Genomic DNA, 13,309 nt, shown 5'->3' on the forward strand with positions numbered 1-13,309 from the left:
GGGCTATAAAGGCATGAAGTGGCTGTCATACAGGTTTTCAAGAGGGAATGTAATTCCAGAGAAAGTGGGAGAAGGCAAAATCCGCACTGAATAGTCTTCATCTTGTCTAGATGGGTCTGGTTAAAGGAGATGGGGAGAGGATTCTTTTGATTCACTGGTGAGTAATTGTTATGATTGTCACACTGCAAAGGTAGAAGTTTTGTAACATAAAGGAGGGAGTGCTTAATCTTACATTCCAGGAACAGAGGACCCTAGGACCATCAAAGAAGAGTATTTGTGAAGAAAGAGGAGTGATGAGAATTGAAGATGCTTGGAATCAATGGACTAAATAACATGTGAGCATCGGTCTCCACAACTCTGGGACTAAAAGAACTAGATGGTACCAGAACCAACTACTCAGGAAGAGATCACAGCGAAACCTGAGATTATGACCCTCAACAACCTATCAAGTCTGGAAAGGAACTCAGTCCCATAGCCCGATTTTTAGTCAAGCAACACTAGTAAGGTATGCTCACCATGAAATAGTCAGTAAATGAAAATCAAAAGGCAACATTTACCTAAAGACAATGTTAATAAAGGATGAGAAGATGCATGGAATGGAAATTAAACCAGAGAAAGGAAGCAGGATACATGTTGTTGCATGGAGGGAATATAATCACTGAGATGCTGTAAACAAAGTATATGATCTGCTGAATGTAAAACTGATTATCTTGGATATAAATCTTGACTCAATTCACAATAAAAAGTTTGAAAACAAAAAGAAAAAGAAAATCATAAGGGGTGGTTTACTGTGTCATATGGGGTCTCTATGAGTAGAAATCAACTTGTTAGCATCAAACACTACCACCATTAACACCTCCACAACAACAACAACATACACACAAGGATCTCTAGAAACCCTGATGATTACACTCAGGCTTCCTTTCTTCAAGGGTAGAAAGCACTTCCCCTGTCCTTGCCTTTGTTGGTGAGTAAAATGAAGTAGAAATCACACCGCTGGTTCTAAGCCTAAGCCTTACAAGGCCCAAATGTTTATGTGTGCTCTCTCGTACTTCTGCTATTGTCATATGAAGAATCTTTCCTGGATCACTGCTGTCCCTTCATCCTGGGCCTCAAATGAACATATGTGTAACTGAACCTTCTAGTCATTTCACAGACCTACAGTGAGAAACAGAGGCTCTCAGCCAAGCCCACCCCAGAGCAGCCAGGCTACCCCCACAAGCCTATAAATCTGTGAGAATAAACTATTGATGCTTTAAAGTCCCTAAATTTGGGGGTGATTTGTTATACAGAATTACTGTTTCATGGCTAACTGATGCATTTCAATCAAAAAGTAAAAACAGTCTAAATGAACCAGACATCATGATTTTTCTTATATGCAAACTTGTTTCTTATTTATGTTAATAGCCTGACTCCAGAAGGCGCTTGAATTTGAACTTCCTGCCATAAAACTTTTTTTTAAATTAAAGATTGGTTTTATGAAATATTTCTTAGCATGACTCTATATCCAGGTTTTCCTAAGACAGTCCAGTTGTTTTCTACTGCCATTGTGGTCTAGGCTTACACAAGAAATATGGTCATTCTATCTTTACTCAGCTTTGTCTCCATATTTCAAACAGACTTGAAAGTCTTCAATTTCTCTATTGGAGCCTTATCCAACAGCTGTTAAGGTTACAGGTAGTTTGGTACCTGAAAAATTTCTGGATTTAATACCTATTAGGCTAGTTGAAATCACAAGGTCAGGGCATGCAACCATGCCAAAATACTTGTGTAAAATAAATCAAATCCAGTAGGTATCTAGAGCCCAACCAACTAACCAACCAGTTAACTAACCAACCAACCAGACAAACCAGATCTTGGTAGACTGACATTAAAATGCTTAACAGTCTAACTAAGAAACAGGAAGAACTCCAAACAGTGATATTTTAAAAAATCCAGTGCCGATATATTTTTTTAAATCCAGTGCCGTAAAAAGTCCTCCGTTCAGAAGGCAGTAATTACAACATCTGAGCACATCTGCTTAACAAACAAGGAAAGTGGGAGGTTCACTCTCTATTAACCTTCACCAGGCACAGTTTCATCAAAATTAATTGTGATTACTTTTTATTGCATTTCAAATATTATCCTTTATTTGGGGTGGTCAGGAATGTAACTAAGCAATTCCAGACCAAGCTATCTTTTATGAATACGTCTATGAGGCATTATCAAGGCCCCTTATAAAAATAATGCTATATAAAAGCTCAGAGACCAAAACAAAACATTGATTTCCATAACTAGATGTCTCCTTAGACACATAGACAAAGAAAACAGTATTGCTATTTTCTTACTTATGAAAAACTGCCACCACAATCCACTGGTCTATTATGTCTTGTGCCCTAACTGTGTCTTGCACTATGCAACCTCTCTGTACCTTTGCTGACAGTTCCATCTACCTGAAGGGCCTTTCCCCATCTTCCATCCCGCCGATGTCAAACTCATACAGTCCAAATTCCACCTGTTCCAAGATGATGCTTTGTTACCACAGTTTTCTCATCTTATTTTCTTATTTTTACAGACCTCTCATAATTTGATGATAGTCACTCCAGGGTTTTAGACTAAGCTACATCACTTACTAAGTGATCTGGGACTTGAGTTCTGAACCTCCTTTTTCGCATCTATCAAATAGGATAACTGTAGTTACTCTATTCCCTCTGGTGGTTGTATGACAAAACACAACTCTTTCTGGTAGAAGGATATATAGTCCATTCTATCTATTGTAATTAGATGAAACTGCCCCCTATGCTTCAGGGGTAACATGTGACCCTGGCATGGAAATTCTGATGTTAGAAAAACTGAACTTTTGCTAGACTTACTAAGAAAGAGCTGTCCTCTTCCTATCAGGATAATTGCACTTCTAGAATGTAAGCTTGCTGCTGGTAACCTCCATCACCATACATTGTGGGACACCTTCGGGAGAACTGAGCAAGCCAACAGATTCTCTTAATGAATAGTGGTAACAAATAATAGTTTATATAAAATATATATGGAGCTCTGGTGTGTAGTGGTTACAAGTTGGGCTGCTAACCTCAAGGTCAGCAGTTCGAAACTACCAGCCGCTCCATGGGAGAAAGATGAGGCTTTCTGCTCCCATAGAGATTTACAGCCTCAGAAAGCCTGTGTAGGGTCACTATGATTTGGAACTGACTTCACGGCATCCTACCACCACCACCATCATCAAGTATGTAGCGCTGAGCCCAGTATAATGAAACATTCCATAGAGAGGGACCAACCAGTTCCTAGAATGGACATCATGCTTGGTAAAGTAGAGGGACAACAAAAAAGAGGAAGAATCCCAACAAGATGGACTGACACAGTGGCATCAACAATGGGTTAAAACATAACAACTGTCAGGATAGCACAGGACCAGACAATATTTCGTTATGTTGTATATAGGGCTGATATGAGTCAGGACTAACTCAATGGCACCTAAAACCATTAACAACTACTACTGATATTCTTCTGCATTAGTTTCTTGAAAGCAAGAAGACTTGCAGCCAGGTCTACCTCCATATCTTCCTAGGATGGATATCACTTCAAACTTTTCTGAGACTCAAGTTTCTCCATCTGTAAAATATGTACAATAATAATGCCTAAATCACCAAAATTGTTGAGCTCAATAAAAATATGTGAAAAATGTCCTGTCAATTTTAGTTATTATTTGATTAATCTTAAAACCTTCAATTTAACATCTCATATGACAGATGGGAAACTAAGACTCACAGAAGTCCCATATCTCTGATGTGCTCTTCTAAGAGCTCTGAGTAACCTGTGGACTCAAAAAGTTACTGGTTCATATATAGGTGGTCCCAGGACTCAAAAAGAACCAGAGTCTAGTACTGTGCTAGCCCAGTAAATACTCCAAATCAAGCATCAATGCAAACGGGGCTTGAGTGACATCACTGAAGTACCTCCAGGACACAGAAAAAAAATGAACTCTTGTTGACTAAGCAACCCCCATTTGCAGCTGGTAAGGCTTTTCCTTGTATTGTTCACTTCAGGAAAATTCATTACTCTTTCTGTCAATTAAAAAAAATAAAGTACAAGTACATACTGCAACTATCTAGTGTCTTCTATCTTCTAGGAGGAAACTTAATATATAACTGGACAAAGACACTAATTAATAAGTCAAATTCAACATTGACTCTAGCCAAGTAGAACTTGAACTATTCTGCTTAAAGATACACTGGAATAAAGAAAAGAACTTCAAAGCAAATGCCCTATTTTAGCTTGAATGTTTTATTGAGTGCATAGGGAGAGCTGCTTTGCCAAAAATAAGGATGGCTAACGAGGAAAACTTGGTGTTTTCAGCTGGTCAGTCAGTTCCTGAGATATGGGGGCCTTCCATGGAGAAATAACTATATTCCATGGAAAAGACGGAACAATGATCTAGCCTTAGAGTTTTCAACAGAACAAGTTTTATAAACTGCTGGTTATTAACTTAATGCATCCTCCTTTCTCAAATAGCATCTACAATAACATATATACATTTCCCTTTGAAGAACAAAAACAAATTAAATTAAGATCTAAAAAGAAGAAACTTATATTGAGCTTATTGTTAACTATATAAATGGAGCTCTTACCTTTGCAGTTAAGGCACAGAAATTAAGCAACTGTGTGCAGGGCGCTTCATAATCAGCTTTTCGTGGGCACCATTTTGAAAACGATGCTTCATCCTGGGAAAGACCTATCAAGTTCCCTGGGTATACATTGCTAATGCCGGACTCAGAGCAAAAGTCAATTTGACATCTCTGCGTACTTTACAATATTTCACAGACAGTCAATCTCCAGTTACCAGGAATAAAGAGGAGAAGGCTGGGCTCACCTGCAAATGCTGTGAGTTGTCAGCCATACTGTCTTCTCGTCTGCGGACTTCCTCCAGTAACTGGGCATTCTTCTTCTTTTCCATCTGTTGATTGTGCTTGAGGTTGGCAACCTTCTTATTCTGATCCTTCATATGCCTGAGAAAAGTCAGCATAACTCGGTTACATTCAACCACTGTGAGCTCATACGATTCAAAAAGGACTAAGTATACCATGTCTTGAGGAAAAATTGAGATCTCAGCAATTTTACTCATTCAACCACAAATATGGATTGTCACTTCATGCCAGAACTAGTATGGTAATGAAAACAGGATAAGCTTTACCCTCATAGAGTTCCAACTCTAGTAGAAAAGAAAGACAACTTCCAAGGAGTCAAATAAATAAGTAGATAAGACTCAGGTTTTCAAACGTATAAGGAAACAAATCTTGGCTATGAGGGATGATAACTGTACATACCAGCAGGTGGTAGAGTGGGGGAAGGTCTCTTTAGATGCAGTGGTCAGGGAAGGAAGATTAGGGTTGAGACTTATAGAAGCAACTATGAGAGAGGCCATCAGATGAGTTCCTTAAGTAGAGAGGAGAGCATGTGTAACTCCCAAGACAAAGTTTTAAAAGCTGAACTACTTTGAGGAACAAAGGATACAGAGAAGTTGGCACAGGGCAAGCGAGGTATAGTATGGTGACAGGACTGAAAAGGCAGGCAGGACCCAGAATTCACATGGACTTATAGTCTGTGATGAGGAATTTATTTACTTCTAAGAAGTTGAGCTCTATTTATTACTATTCTTCTTATTTACATTCTTATCCTTAGAACAGAATCCATTACTTTGATTTTGAAATAAAAATTATTATCCACGTCACTGATCAATATTGCTAGAAACTGTAATGGGAATGGCTTTTGCTGTGTATATTTTCTCCAAAAATTAAATTAAATAGGAAAAACAACAACAATACAACAATTACAAGACTACAATCAAATTCATTGTGATAACACTTTGCCTAATCATAAAGCTATGAAAGACCCCTGGTACATGGAATAAAAGTTCTTAATGAATCTAAAGGATCACAAAGTACAAGTTCATTAAATGATCAAGTGGGTAAAAGAGTGTGGATAAAAGAGGGGTTAAAAACAAGGAGGTACAGGCTTAATGAGGACTATTTCACCAGAAGCATTTAGCAAAACATTCCACAGATTTAGGCAACCATGTCCATGGCAGCTGTTATAAATCTAATCAAACACATAAGGAGGCAGAAGGGCAGCCAGAAGGCTAGGAGGCAGAGATTCTAAAAAGAGGAGGAGCATGTTGCAGAGTAGTTTAGGGACCATTCCAAGCTCTTTGGCCTTCTCCCTGGCATCACTACCCCAGCCATTGTTAACACTGGTAGCCCTATTCCCTAGGTCCCCAAACAAGTATGTTGAGAATCACTGCTTTGATGGAAAATTGACAAGATGAGAACTAGATAAAAAACATCTAGCATCAAATTACAACAATTAAAAATCAAACAAAAACAACGCTCAACAAGAACTTTCACTTCTAAATCTCAAAGAATTATATATGCCCTTCTAAACAAGGACACAAAGTCCAGAAGATTCTCTGTTGTTGCTGTTGTTAGATGCCATCGAGTCGGACAGACTCATAGTGATGTTATGAACAGCTGAACAAAACACTGCCCGATCCTGGGCCAACCTCACTACTGTTGCCATGCTTAAGTCCACCAATGCTGCCACTTGGCCAATCCATCTCGTTGGAGGTCTTTCTCTCTTTCTCTGTCCCTCCACCTTACCAAACATGAAATCTTTCTCCAGCGACTGGTCCCTCCTGACAATATGTCCAAAGTATGAGAGGCGAAGTTTGGCCATCTTGGCCTCCAAAGAGCACTCTGGCCGCACTCCTTCCAAAATGGATCTATTGGTTCTTTTGGCAGCCCATGACACTTTCAATATTCTCCTCCAACACCATAACTCAAAAGCATCAATTCTTCTACAGTCTTCCTTATTCACTGTCCACCTTTCGCATACATATGAGGTTATTGAAAATAACATGGCTTGAGTCAGGCGCACCTTACTCCTCAAGCTGACATCTTTGCTCTTCAACACTTTAAAAAGGTCTTGTGCAGCAGATTTGCCAATTGCAATACGTCATTTGGTTTCCTGACTGCTCTTCTGTGACTGTTGATAGCTGATCCAAGAAAATGAAGTCCTTGGCAACTTCAATATTTTCTCTATTGATAAGAATGTTGTTTATTGGTCAAGTGGTAAGGATTTTTGTTTTCTTTACATTGAGATGTAATCCATACTGAAGGCTGTGCTCTTTGATCTTCATCAGTAAATGTTTTAAGTCCTTTTCACTTTCAGCAAGCAAGGTTGTATCATCTGCATATCACAGGTTGTTAATGAGTATTCCTCCAATCCTGTTGCCATGTTTTTCTGCATATAGCCCAGCTTCTTGTATTATTTGCTCAGCATACAGGTTGAATAAGTATGGTGAAAGAATACAACCTTGTTGCACACCTTTTTAATTTTAAACCATTCAGTGTTCCCATGTTCTGTTTGAACAACTGCCTTTTGGTGCAGGTACAGATTTCTCATGAGCACAATTAAGTGTTCTGGAATACTCATACTTTGCAATGTTGTCCATAGCTTGTCATGATCCACACAATCAAAAGCCTTTGCATAGTCAATAAAGCACAAGTAAACATCTTTCTGATATTCTCTGCTTTCAGCCAAGATCCGTCACACATCAGCAATGATATCCCTTGTACCATGGCCTCTTCTGAATCTGGCTTGAACCTCTGGAAGTTGTCTGTCAATGTATGCTTGCAGCCATTTCTGTATTATCTTTAGTAAAATTTTACTCGCATGGGATATCAAAGAGATTGTCTGATGATCTCTGCATTCCATTGGGTCATGTATCTTTGGAATGGGTATAAATATGGATCTCTTCCAATCAGTCAGCCTGATAGTTATCTTCCAAATTTCTTGGCAGAGATGAGTGAGTGCCGCCTGTGCCGCCTCACTTTCTTGAAAGATTTCAATTTTTATTCCATCAACTCCTGGTGCCTTGTTCTTTGCCAATTCCTTCAGTGCACCTTGGAATTCCTCCTTCAGTATCATTGGCCCTTGATCATATGCTACCTATTGAAACTGTTGAACATTAACCATTTCCTTTTGGTACATTGACTCTGTGTATCCCTTCCATCTCTTGATGCTTTCTGCATCATTCAATAATTTGCCCAGAGAATCTTTCAATAGCAAAAGATAAGGCTTGAATTTTTTCTTCAGTTCCCTCAGCTTGAGAAATGTTGAGCGTGTTCTTCCTTTTTGGTTTTCTGATTCCAGATCTTTGCACATTTTGTTGTAATATTGGCTTTATCTTCTCAAGCTGATCTTTGACATTTTCTGTTCAGCTCTTAGACCTCCTCATTTCTTCCATTTGCTTTAGCATCTCTATGCTGGAGAGCAAGTTTCAATGTCTCTTCTGACATCCATTTTGACCTTTTCTTTTTCTCTTGTGTTCTTAATGACTTTTTGCTTTCTTCATGTATGATATTCTTGATGTCATCCCATAACTCTTCTGGTCTTCGGTTCTTTAGTGTTTAATGTATCAAATCTTTTCTTCAGATGATCTCTAAATTCAAGTGGGATATATTCAAGGTCATTTTTGGCTCTCATGGACTTGTTTTCATTTTCTTCAGCTTCAGTTTGAATTTGCATAGAGTAATTGACGGTCTGTTCCACAGTCTGCCCCTGGCCTTGTTTTCACTGATGATATGGAACTTTTCCATTGTCTCTTTCCACAGATGTAATCAATTTGATTTCTATGTATTCCATCTGGCGACATCCATGTGTACAGTCACCTGCTATGCTGTCTAAAGAAGGTATTTGAAATGTACAAATCAATGGTTTTGCAGAATTCTATCATGCGTTCTCCAGCATCATTTCTATCGACTTGTGACAAAATGACAAATTGGGAGCATAGGTATTCATTATTGTTATGTCATCTTTTTCAAGTGACCCTTCAATCAAGAGATAATGTCCTTCTTTATCTCTTATGCTGGATTTCCCTTATACTTTATTGCCTGCTTATTATTGCCTTGTTTTGACTGAATAATATGGAGCTTTTCCATTGTCTCTTTCTGCTGATGTAGTTAATTTGATTTCTATGTATTCCATCTGGTGAGGTCCACGTCTATAGTCATCTCTTACGCTGTCTAAAGAAGGTATTTGAAATGGACATATCATTGGTTTTGCAGAATTCTATCATGCGTTCCCCAGCATCATTTCTATCACCAAGGCCATATTTTCCAACTACTGGTCCTTCCTCTTTGCTCCCAACCTTTGCATTCCAATCACCAGTAATGAGTAATACATCTTGATTACAAGTTTGATCAACTTCAGATTGAAGAATTTGGTAGAATTCTTCTATTTCATACTCACTGGCTTTAGTGGTTGGTGCATACATTTGAATAACAGTTGAATTAACTGGGCTTCCCTGTAGTGAATGGATATTATCCTATCACAGACGGTGTTTACCTAATGACTGATCTGGATATGTTCTTTTAGACAATGAATGCAACACCATTCCTCTTCAATTTGTCATTTCCAACATAGTAAACCATGTGGTCATCAGATTCAAAATAGCCAACACCAGTCCATTTCAGCTCACCAATGCCTAAGATATTGATTTTTATGCGTTCCATTTCATTTTTGACAACTTCCAGTTTTCCCAGATTCATACATTGTATAGTCCATGTTCCGATTTTCAATGGATTTTTACAACTGTTTCTCTTCATATTGAGTTGTGCACCATCAGCAAATGAAGGTCCCTGTGGTCTTTACTCCATTCGCATCATCACGGTCAACTCTACTTTGAGGAGGCAGCTCTTCCCTAGTCACATTTTGAGTGCCTTCCAACATGAGGGGCTCATTTTCTGGCACTATATATCTTACAGTGTTTCTCTGCTATTCATAAGGTTTTCAGTGACTAAATATTTGGAATTAGTTTGTCACTCTTTCTTCCTAATCTGTCTTCGTCTGGAAGCTCATCTGAAACCTGTCCACCATGGGTGGTATTTAAAATACTGGTGGTATAGCTTTCAGAATCACAGCAAGTCACCACAGTATGACAAACTGACAGACAAGTGGTAGAAGAGATTCTCTAGTAAGTTGAAAAATCGATTGGGCATCCTATTTGTAAAAATATGCTGAACACTTTAGTTCCTTATGAATATTTACAGTATCAACTTAATATGTGAGTGATTAAATATTCCTGGAGGCATTCAGAGGCTATCTGGTAAAAGAGACTAATCACCTCCTTGATCAGTTTTTCTACTTGATAAGTTTTGACTGGTATTTCCTGTTTCTATCCAAAAAGGTAATGTGTACATATGAAACTACTGGCTCAAGGCAACATGCTCATCCATTTTTTAGAAGATTATCTTTGGTCATTATAAAGATGTTAGTAGGACCTCTTGCTTCCTAACTGAACAAAGATATAGTATTTCCACAGCTCAGACTAACTTGTTTTTTGTTGTTAAGTGCTGTCAAGTCGATTCTGACCCACAGAGACCCTGTATAGTGACAAATATATTAGTATTACAAACATCATTTACATACAAAGGCGCTTCAAAAAGCTCCTGGAAAAATTCCATTATCTTTCAATTCCATTTTTCCACAAACATTTTGAAACCCCTTACTATTTAAAGAACATCCACAACATTCTTGGTAGTAGGCTGAAAATACAGACCTTTATGTGAGAAAATTTCACAAAATTCAAAAAGAAAAAAAAAAATTAGAAAGCCATGTGTTCCTTAAATATTTCCTAAATTAACAAACATGGCCCTTGTTTACCCTTCAGGTTTAGAACTAAATTCCCCCCATGCCTCAATTTTTAGCCAAGCAATTGATAGGTGTATATGGGGAAAAACACTAGTAAGGGACACACACCATAAATGGTCAACCAGTCAAAGGGCAGCATTCACCCAAGGACAAAATTCAGAAGGGTGGAAAAGGAAAGGAATGGAAACAAGAAAGCCAGGCAAAAGAGGGAGAAGCGACATATCACTGAGTGGACTGCAATCATTTAGATGAAGTATATGATTTTTTTAAATGTAAGACTGGCGATCTGCTTTGTAAACCTTCATATGTGTTTGTTTTTAAAGTGGGAAATGGGAGTTCAAATATTGCGATACAGGCCAATCTTCAGCATTCTCCAATCATTCTTTATACATATATGCTAGTTATTTTAAGACACCAATGATTTAAAGAGAAACTCTGAGCTTTGAGTGGTAATACCAAGAGCAGTGAAGAGAAAGGTGAAGAAGGTAAGCAACTTGTAGCAGACCAAATCAGTAGATACATACAGAGTATGGGCACTCCCCTGCAGGAGTGTCATGGTTTCCAAATGCATTTCTGGCAGTAGAACCCTTTCTTTCCAAAAAAACTTCACACGAAAGCCCAAGACAAAAGCAGAATTGCTGAGGCTACAGTAGGAATCGATGGGATGGAGGTGCCAAAGAGTGAGCAGACATCATCTATTAGGCAACCCCTTTCTCAGCTGCTCTATCCAGGAAGCCCTAAGGCTACCACAGTTTCCAAGATGAAAGGAGCAGAGAGAGAAACAGAGAAGTTGTGAAATTTAAAACTTGGATCCTTGGAGAAGAGAAGTATCCCTAAATTCTTGCTAAAGGAAGGATGATAGTGACTTTCCTAATAACAGTATCAACATTTCCAAGAATAAAATGTGTAAGTGACCCATCAGTGCCCACATTCTCCCCACCTGCATTAGTAAGCACACTGAATAAATTAGTGAGTTAAAGTCAGTGTCATTCTCAACTGTCTCTGGAACACAGAACCCCTGGGGAACAGAAGGCAAAGTCCGGCCAGGGCAGTGCCACCTCAGAAGGAAAGCCCCAGATGACACTTCACAAACTTCCACCCCTGCGGCTCTTCCAGCAGTTCTCTAGACTTGCTTCATGTTTCTTAGGAGTGAATTGTTTTTCCAAGAAAGCATCATTAAAAATATATTCAAGACACAATTTTTTAAAAGATAAAAGCAGTTATGAGGAGTAAAGTACAGTGGTTGGATGAGTTTTCAATGTTCCCCTTAATTTGACCTTTAAAAATACTCTTGTCATAAAGCAAGTCACTTTAGTTTTCAAAATCTAGTGACCAGCTTGGATTATATCAAAACTGACCAACAACTACCAAGGTCAACCGCTACCATATAAACAACGAGTGCCAGAACGAACAGAGTCCCACTATTTTTACTCAACAGTCTCTTTAATTAAAGTGAGAACATGTGGCAAAAACCTGTCTACCAAGAAATGAATGGATAAACAAAATATACTACAACATAGATGAACCTTGAAAACATCACAATGAGGAACATAAATCAGTCAGAAAAAGGACAATATTGTATAATTCCCCTTGTAATGGAGTGAATTGTGTCCCCTCAAAATATATGTCAACTTGACTGGACCATGATTCTCAGTATTATATAATAACCCTGTATCCTGTGATCTGATATAATTAGCCTGAGTTGCAAATCCTCCCTTCTGCATTGTTAGACAGGACTAGAAGTAGTATGTTAATGAGGTAAGATGAAATCTATAAGATTAGGTATCTTGAGCCAATCTCTTTTGAGATATGTTGTTGTTCAGTATTCTTGAGACAATTTCCACTCATAATGACCCTCCAAAGGTTTTTCCAGGAGCAGCTGGTGCATTTGAACCACCGACCCTATAAATCAAATTAATTTTGCAGTCTAGTACATTATCCACCGACCTTATAAATCAAATTAATTTTGAAGTCTAGTACATTATCCTGAAGTGCCATCCCAGGACTTAGATATACAAGAGATAAAATAAACTAGCAGAAAGGAGAAGGAAGGATTACTAGCAAAAAAGAAGAGCTGGGAGCAGAGCATGTCCTTTGGACCCAGGGTCCCTTTGCTGGGAACCTTATAGGCCCAAGGGAGGATTGATGCCAAGATACATGGAGACCTCCAAAGAACACTGGACCTCCAGAAATTGAAAGGAGAAAAAGGCCTTCCCCCAGCGCTGACAGAGATAGTGATCCCTAAAGCTGGCACCTAGAATTTGGACTTTTAGCCTCCTATACTGTGAAATGGAATCCTGGCGTGGTACTGGGGGCTAATGCATCAGATGCAAAGTCATTTGACTAGAAAGGTCGGTGGTTCAAACTCGTCAGCTGCTCCTAGGAAACCCAGGGTCACTATAGGTCATAATTGACTCAATGGCACTTAACAGCTACGAAATAATAAAGTCCTGTTTGCTAAAGCCACCTCTTGGAAGCATTTCCATTATGGCAACACTAGATAACCAAGATAACACTTATAAGAAGTAGGTAAATAAGCAGAGACCAAAATTTATTAGTGGTTACCAGGGCAGGGAGGGTGAGGGAATCATTGCTTAATGGGCACCTATTA

The 13,309-nt window shown here is 38.6% G+C and overlaps 1 protein-coding gene across 1 annotated transcript in view; it reads right to left on the reverse strand.

Annotated features, from left to right (window-relative positions):
- The window catches only part of ERC2 (ELKS/RAB6-interacting/CAST family member 2), a 1,669,968-nt gene that overhangs the window by 738,112 nt on the left and 918,547 nt on the right, over positions 1-13,309 (reverse strand). Inside the window, exon 13 of the mRNA XM_006862059.1 lies at positions 4,862-4,997. Within this exon, the coding sequence (XP_006862121.1) occupies positions 4,862-4,997 (136 nt within the window). The remainder of the gene's footprint in view (positions 1-4,861; positions 4,998-13,309) is intronic.

This window comes from Chrysochloris asiatica, unplaced genomic scaffold, assembly GCF_000296735.1.
Source record: "Chrysochloris asiatica unplaced genomic scaffold, ChrAsi1.0 scaffold00046, whole genome shotgun sequence".
NCBI classification, from domain to species: domain Eukaryota; kingdom Metazoa; phylum Chordata; class Mammalia; order Afrosoricida; family Chrysochloridae; genus Chrysochloris; species Chrysochloris asiatica.